Source organism: Salvelinus sp. IW2-2015, unplaced genomic scaffold (assembly GCF_002910315.2).
Source record: "Salvelinus sp. IW2-2015 unplaced genomic scaffold, ASM291031v2 Un_scaffold2137, whole genome shotgun sequence".
NCBI lineage: Eukaryota > Metazoa > Chordata > Actinopteri > Salmoniformes > Salmonidae > Salvelinus > Salvelinus sp. IW2-2015.
Genome location: NW_019943471.1, coordinates 76,349 through 85,373, shown reverse-complemented (window position 1 = coordinate 85,373; position 9,025 = coordinate 76,349). Strand labels below are relative to the sequence as shown.

Genomic DNA, 9,025 nt, shown 5'->3' with positions numbered 1-9,025 from the left:
GTTCTTGCTAGGTCTTGCTTATTCTTGCTAGCGGGACGAAGGTAGCACACACCCGGGTTGAATCCCACACGGTATGGCAGGCCACAAACACCATTTTGGTTCATCTCAGGGCACATCGCGTGACAGGAAGAATGCCAATGCTGCGCAACATGGTAGCGAATGAACACTAGTTTCGCTACATTAATGTCGTAAAAGTTAGAATTCAATTGCACAGCTAAATGAATCACCACTCACATTATTTTACAAACCTATTTTAATATGTATATAATAGTGTGACTACATTTGACCTACCACAGTTTCCCTCACCAGCTACGTATTTCCGGTTAATCACACTTCCTTTATGGTTTTTGGAGCGCCGGCGAAAGGAGAAAAAGTAAGAGATGTCGGGTGAATTTTCTAAATTATTAGACGTCTGATATACAGCTATCATAGAACATATTATATACTGTATATTTTTTAATGAAGATAAACATGCTACATGTCTACTGTGTAATCAGAAATGGATTTGTCAATGTTTCCGAACGAGCCGAGTGAAGAGATTGACATTGACATTGAAAAGAGGCAGACAAGACAAGGGGCAAATATGCAATGGTTGGCTAGGCTAGCTAGCATCCTAGCTAACGTTAGTTAAGGTGCCCTTTTCCTGTATGTAGTATAATGTTTTGTGGGTATTCCTCCTCATAGTCATTTGTAATGTTACTGTGGAGTTTAGACCGGAGCAGGAATATTACACAAGGAATAACATGTTGGATGTCTGCTATGTATTTGACCTTGTGCCAGTTAGCGATGATTAACATCATCAGCTTGAGTGTGAGCCTTCTAACTACTAACGTTTGAACCAATGATGTGTATAAACCCTGGATGCCTTACGGGGCGCTGTATTGAGATCACTGCGTAGTCATCTTGGTACTCCTCAATTGTAAAACAGATTTAGGAAGCAATAGAAATCCATTTATTAATTTCGCCATTCGTTTTTGACACGTTAATTCTATTAGACACCTTCATGCATACTTTTACATTGAGAGCGAAGCAAACAATTTCCTAATATTATATTTGTTTAGTACTAGTGTTACTGTCCAACAACAAATATACTTAAATACATAACATTTTGGTCTCTCAATGACCAATACATAGGCTGCAGTCCAAACACTTAAAAGGCACACTATCCCCTCAGCCCTCATATATTAAGTGGACACTTTCGATGACTTAACATGACGTCTGACGAGTATACACTTGCAGGGTGAGAAAGGAATGATTTGTAAATGGGGATTGTTTTTCTGTAAGGCTATTAAGACTATACAAATGGTAACAGCTCTATCAAATTGAAATATGGCACCTCACCTAGATTTGAGTTAGAGAGAAATTAGGAAAGGTTGTCTTATCTCGCCGTACCTGTTTTTATTAATCACCCAACTTCATACAAATTCTTTAAATAATAGTCCTGTACAAGGTATTTCCAAAGCTGGTAAATAAATTATTATAAGCCAGCTGGCTGACAATAGTACACTTTTTCTGAAAGACGCTAACCAAATTCCCATATGTGATACAATCCTTTTCCAAAGCGTCTGGTCTATATCTTAACATTAATAAATCTGAACTCATGGCTGTCAGATTGTGTGACACCTTCATATTATGGTATTCCAGTAAAAGAAGAACTTACATATTTAGGCATAACCATGACAAAGGATCCGAAGTCTAGAGGCTTACTAAATTTTAACCCTTTTATTTAAAAAAAAACAGAAGAAGATAAATCAATGGCTACAGAGGGACTTATCTTTAAAATGAAGAGTCCTAATAACCAAGGCTGAAGGTATCTCTAGACTAACATATGACGCTCTATCTTGACGGTAAAATAAGCAAGGAGATAGACCAGATGCTTTTCAACTTTCTGTGGAGAAACCGTACCCATTAAATTAGGAAAACTGTTGTAATGAACACTTATGAGAGTGGTGGGCTGAATTTTCTTGACTTTACTACCTTAAATAAGACTTTTAAGATCAATTGGATAAAACATTTCCTAAAAGGTTCTATGTGGAATTTTATTCCTCATCATGTCTTCTCTTCTTTTGGTAGCCTTAACTTCATGTTGGTTTGCAATTATAATATAAAGTTCCAGTGAAACTTTAAGGAAAACATCAACTCAAATTGTTCCTTTTGTAATGACCACCCAGAAACAGTGTTGCATATTTTTTTGGCATTGTATTCATGTAAGAAAACTGTGGCAAGACATAAGTAGATTTATAATTGAACACATTTATGAAGATCTTACACTATTGTGGAGAGATGTACTGCTTGGATTCTTTACATACGATAGAAATAAGCTGAAACATTTTTATGTAATTCATTTCATTATTCTTTTGGCCAAGTTTCATATTCACAAATGTAAATTTACAAACAAAACACCACATTTTATTACCTTACAAAAATAAATTGAACTGTATTTTAAGACAATTAAATACTCTACTAACAAAAAAGCTGTTAGAATAATAAGTGTATGTATGTCCATAAAAGTATGTCCATAAAAGTTAATGTTTTTGTTTGGTTAGCATTTGGAAATTGTCGAAATAAAACATTTTCCTTCAGAAGTTCCAGCTAGGCAGGCTAATGTTAGTTAGCTAATTGATTTGCTAGCTATCATACAGTAGGCGTATATGAGTACTTATATAGTTAACATAAGTAGACATGCACTCATAATTGACTGTACTGCATATAAAGCACCCACAAGCTACCGGTGGCTGAAAACACAATCATCGCAGGATGAACGAGTGACCATATCCGGGCAAAGGTGGTCGATTTAAAAATCATTCCTTGCCCTGCAAGTGTATACTTGTCAGACATCATCAGAAGTCTCCACTTAATATTTGAGGGGATAGTGTGTGTCTTTTACATCTGCGTTGCTTGCTGTTTGGGGTTTTAAGCTTGGTTTCTGTATAGCACTTTGACATCGGCTGATGTAAAAAGGGCTTTATAAATACTTTTGATTTTAAGTGTTTGGACTGCAGCCATAGAATCAGCAATCCAGGGTTTATATACGTCATTGGTTTGAACCAGTACCTGGGCTTGAGACGATCAGATCCTTCAATTCAAAGTCCCATTAGCCAGTTCTGCAAATGTTATGTCAAAACGTTCAGTACTCAACAATATATGGAGTTTCATAGAGCAACTATCGTCATTACTGTCGTTACGCATGGTTTGTACTTCCAAATAAGGTCAAAGTAAAATAACTGTTTTTGTTGACCTTTTTTGGAAGTGCGTGCCATGCATAACATCAGTAATAACAATAGTAGTTCTGCGAAACTACATATTTTGATGAGTCCAGAACGCATTTTGACATAATTCAAGTTTGCAGAGCTGGCTAATGGGACTTTGAACTGAAGGATCCTGGGTGTCGGAGGAAATCTCATCATATTCATCCCCTCCACAAGCCCAGGTACTAGTTCAGCTTACGTTAGCCTAGTTTGAATATAACTTAATATTTTCAACATAGACGTTAGCTAGCTATCTATTAGCCTGTCTGTTACCATTGAAACGTATGGTTAATGTAAGCTTGAAATGTCCTTTGCAGATGGATGGCTAAATCGAAAGATGGCTAGCTATATTTAGTTTGCTAGGCAATTTTTTTGCATAGACATTTTAGCTGGGTAACTTTATCTAGGTTAACGTAGCTAACTAGTTTTTCCTCTTTTTTGACAGTTCTGTTAATTAGATTGTATTTGTTACAAAAACTGGTTGCTAGTTATGTGTGCTTGAGCAGTGACCATAACTAGTTGCTAAATGTCAGATTAGGGATGCGTGCAGTTTCATAAATTATTGTTGAACAGTTGCTATTTTTCTATAAATTGAATTGACTAAGAATAAAACTAACCACACTATTTTACAGAGACCTAATGGCTAGCCTCTAGGCTATAGTTTCATGTCATCAGAATAACTTCTTTGTAATTCGTTGGTCAGTAATGTTTTGTTACAGTAGTAGCTAGCTATATTCATTTTTCATCAAGGGTTTTCTCATACATGTTATTTTCTTTCAGAATGCTGGCCACCAGAGCCCTTAGCCTTGTTGGCAAACGTGCCATTTCCACATCAATCTGTGTACGTGGGGGACATGGTGAGTGACTATGTTGGCAGTACACACCACATACTTGACCTTCATGGTATGGACCTTTAAAACCATCCTCTGTAAATTGTACCTACCACTAAAAAGTTGGCACACAAACAAATGTAAACAATGGATAAAATACACCACCACCAGCATGGTTTGGAGATGTACAGTAATCAGACAATACCAGCTTATTGTAGAATAAGATATTTAAGTTTTTTAGGTAGACTGAAAAAGCAGTTATGCGGCTCCCAAAGGCACACAACACAGTATGTATTTGCGTATGCACATATTTTCTAAGCAGGTCCCATGCAGGTTTGAATACATGTATTTATTGGTTGTGTGTGTCAGTCCTATGTAGTAACATGGTGAGTTTCCTGCAGGTGTTGCCAAGGTAGACGACTACGCTCTCCCAGCCTACTTTGACAGGCGGGAGAACCCCCTCCCAGACGTCCAGTTTGTGACAGAGCTGAGTGCAGTGCAGAAGTCCTTAAAGGAGAAGGAGAAGGGCTCCTGGGCCACACTCTCCAATGAGGAGAAGATTGCATGTAAGTGGTTTTCACCTTTGTTGTTGAATACTTGACATTTGTCAGTTTTGTTGCTTACTCAAAACAAGACAGAAGTATTGTTTGCCTATCTGTTCTGTTAGTAGGGATATTTTTTATTTAACCTTAATTTAACCAGGTAGGCTAGTTGAGAACAAGTTCTCATTTGCAACTGCGACCTGGCCAAGATAAAGCAAAGCAGTGTGACACAGACAACAACACAGAGTTACACGATTCACCGATACGCGTCGGTCCCTGGTTCAAATGTTTAAGATGTGAGTGCATCTGTCCGTGGGAGCCCAAGCCGATCCATATGTAGCATGCATCGGTAAGAAAACCAATGAAAATGTTACGAATCGCCGGTTCACTAACGTTTATTATGCTATTTTTTTTGTTGCCTTATTCTGAAAATACCTCATCTGTTTGAATTGATGCGTCCTCTCCTTCAGCCTATCAAACGTTTGTGCATGTATTTGCATGTGATATTGATCTACAAGTCAGATAACTATGTACGCAGTGCGGGAGACGCAGCTGCTTGCGCCAACGAGAGGTAGGGCTACCCTATCCCTGTTCTAATATTTGTAGGCAACATCTGCACAGCACCTTCAGCATTAAGATGTTTTTAAAGTGGCTTTCGCCATTATTAAATAGGTTTTATTAATTGAGGGACAACCGATGTCATTTGCTGGGTCATTTAGCTAGGCTTCCGTCCAATTGGTGACAGATTTTCATGTGAATATTCTCAAATCTGCATAAAAACAATATGCACATTTTCTTAAATTTTTTCATTAAATTGACTTGTTGAGGATAAAAGGCGGTTCAATTCCCATGTATCGAATAGAAAATACAAGTTAAGTGGGTTTCCACCGCATTTTCAGCTCTACTGATGGTTTTCTCACAAAAAAATGTGCGTTATATAGCACGTGTGCCCACTCTAGTATTGGCACGTGCGCTGTAGCCATCAGGTCACAGACACAGTGTGGGTATAGCCTACATTAGATTATTATGGACAAAAGAGAGATTATTTTTGTCACGGCAGCCAAGCGTCAACGATCATGTCACCAGAATAAGACCCTCTATTTATTGGAAAGGAGCATCAAGCTCATCACCTGCACATTAAACACCCTGTGAAGTTCATCAGAACATATTTCATCTGTATCCTAATAAACTGCATGTTTTCCTAATGTGGGAGGATCACACGTCATTGCGTGACTCCAAGTGGTTATTATATCAATATTTGCTCATTAAGGCGTTTCCACCGACATTTCAAGCATAATTAATTTACAGACACTAAAGGATCCCACCTTGTCTAGCGTGTTTTGTTGACATTTGGAAAGTTTACCGACAAATTTTCCATCGGGCATGGCATACACTTCTTTGGGTTCCAACAGGTACTTTACTTGCATTTAAAGGTTGGATGGAAACCTGATTTGTGTTACCAAATGCGCTGTAGAAAATACATTTACTGGTGGAGCTCTGTGGGCTACCGGAGTGGACATAACTCACATCTTGCTGATTGCACATCTAACTGCTGATTTGGGTTTTTTCGATTGCCAGGTTCACCGTACAAAATATTTTTGTTAGTTCTGTTTGGATTTGGTCATTTTTACATGAACAGGATAAAGGTGTAATTTCATAACAAGGACCGCAATCATTTTCGCCAGCCGCACTGGTCAGAACGGGAGAATAGATCACCTCTGGTTCCAAACGGTCAAAACCTTTCACTTTTGAGGCAGGTGAAATCCAAAGCTGTGTTATATTAATTGGCTATGTATGTCAAAGCTAATTTCTTAAGATAAATATATACATTTTACTAGCTCAATGTATCTGGTATATGACAAGTTATAGCAGTGTGGGGACAAAACATAAATTTCCCCCCCTAATCTGATAGTGGTAGATGCTCAGTCTGCCCTATGGATCAACTCACACGTTACATTACACACACGGCAGAAATACTTCTCTATCATACAGCAACGACAAGCCATGGTTCGTTCACTCAGCTCAGAGAAGTCAGCTCAGTCAGATCCAACTCAGCTCCTGAGCGCCATCACTATCAGATATTCATTTAGAATGGAAAATTAATGTGTTTATGCCATCATTGTTAATCGCATTGATTCATTCCACTAATTAAATTGAATCGCGTCAAATCGTTTCAAACTAAAAATATTGTTCCTGTATCGGAGCCCATATATCTAGATGCATATTGAATCGTGCATGTAAGGAGAGATGCACATCCCTACCCGTTAGGATGTGTGAAATTGTTATCTAACCAAGGCCTTGCATTTTCTCTTTACCAACAGTGTACCGTATTAGCTTCAAGCAGAGCTTCGCAGAGATGAACGAGGGCACAAAGGAGTGGAAATCAGTTATCGCAGGAATGTTCTTCTTTATTGGCATGACAGGACTGGTTGTCCTATGGCAGAGGAAGTTTGGTATGTCTTCTAATAAGAAAAGGAATGGGAACATTTATTGTGGATGGAGTCTGTGATCATTCAGTTGTAATATCCTGAAAAAATATCAACGCAACATGCAACAATTTAAAAGATTTACAGTTCAAATAAGGAAATCAGTCAATTGAAATAAATAATTTAAGCCCTAATCTATGGATTTCACATGACTGGGTAGGGGGGTGGGCATTGGAGGGCATAGGCCCACTTACCGGGGACCCAGGCCCAGCCAATCAGAATTAGTTTTTCCCCAGAAAAGAGCTTTATTCCAGACAGAAATACTCCTCAGCATCCCCCACCCACCCTCAGACGATCCTGCAGGTGAAGAAGCCGGATGTGAAGGTCCTGGGCTGGCGTGGTAACACATGGGCTGTGGTTGTGAGGCCGTTTGGACGTACTGACAAATTCTCTGAAACAACGTTGGAGGCAGCTTATGGTGGAGAAATGAACATTCAATTCTCTAGCAACGGCTCTGGTGGTCCTTCCTGCAGTCAGCATGCCAATTGCACGCTCCCTCAACTTGAGACATTATGTTGTGTGACACAACTGCACATTTTAGTGGCCTTTTATTGTCCCCCAGCACAAGGTGCACCTGTTTAATGATCATGCTCTTTGATCAGCTTCTTGATATGCCACACCTGTCAGGTGGAGGGATGATCTTGACAAAGGAGAAATACTCACTAATAGGGCTGTTAACAAATTTGTGCACAACATTTGAGCAAAATAAGCTTTTTGTGGAACATTTCTGGGATATTTTATTTTAGCTCATGAAACATGGAACCAAAACTTTACATGCTGCGTTTATATTTTTGTTGGGTATACGTTGATGTTCATGACTTTTCCACCCACCTGTTAAAAGCCATAAGTCAGCATTCTTTCTCAATGAGATAGATATACAAGATGTTATTTATGACATAATTCAAATATTCAATTTGGCCATCAGTGCCCCTTCAAATAAATGGGTTGCCTGTCTTCTCTGCCATTGTATTGCATCAACCATAATTGTTATAACTGACAAACAACCAGGTTGTTATTGTGAAACAATGTTCTCAATAATGATTACCTTGGTAGATAAATGTTCAATACAGACTATTAAAGAATATATGTTCATTGGTGAACTTTGAGGCAGAGCCTAACAAGCTGTCTGTCTCGCTGCAGTGTACGGACCTGTCCCCCCCACCTTTGAGTCAGAATGGAAAGAGAAGGAGGTGCAGAGGATGCTGGACATGAGGATCAACCCCGTGGAGGGCTTCTCAGCCAAATGGGACTATGAGAACAAGGAATGGAAGAAGTAAACCAACCATCCAGTGGACCACATTACATACCATGTCACCAACAAACGTACAAACATACCAATTACTTGTCTGTTATCTATTGTCCACATTACCTCAGTCAGTACGTTTTGGAAGGTATCTTCCTCTTAAGGTTATCATGTATTATAGAGCAAAATAAAGTTCCTATGTTTACCCAATAGTATGTCTCCCCTTTGCTGTTATATCTACCATGTTGTGGATGGTTAAATGCCACTGGAGGAGTAGGCCCTACATGTCAATTATATGTGTAGGGCTTACTAGTACAAGGAACATCATAAACAGAGCATAGGTGTGATATATCAGCATCCATGGATTCACCCTATTTTGAAACCTGGCAAGACTTTTCTTGCCTCTTATCTAATTGTGTGAATATCGTACTAGTGCCATGTTTTTAGTTGCCATTTTTAAGGAATCCACGCTGTAGTCCTGGATTAGACTATGGCAGGCATGTGTGGGTTTACAGGAATTAAAAAGCATAGGCTATTCGATAATTCCAATACTTAAAATGCATTTATTTAGGACATAGTACAAATAAGTAGTACTGGATGAATTAATGATAATCCTTAACAAGTCTAATGTCACGAAACCCGCGCGGAATGGGCTGCATTACGATCCCATGTACCA

General features: G+C 38.8%; 1 protein-coding gene across 1 annotated transcript; it reads left to right on the top strand.

The window, feature by feature from the left end:
* The first annotated feature begins 310 nt into the window (after nt 1-310).
* On the top strand, nt 311-8,561 carry LOC112073068 (cytochrome c oxidase subunit 4 isoform 1, mitochondrial-like). The gene is made up of 5 exons (XM_024140436.2): nt 311-373; nt 4,029-4,105; nt 4,480-4,644; nt 6,942-7,073; nt 8,247-8,561. The coding sequence occupies exons 2-5, from the start codon at nt 4,030-4,032 to the stop codon at nt 8,381-8,383; spliced, it is 510 nt and encodes a 169-aa protein (XP_023996204.1). The 5' UTR covers nt 311-373; nt 4,029; the 3' UTR covers nt 8,384-8,561.
* The last annotated feature ends 464 nt before the right edge of the window (nt 8,562-9,025 follow it).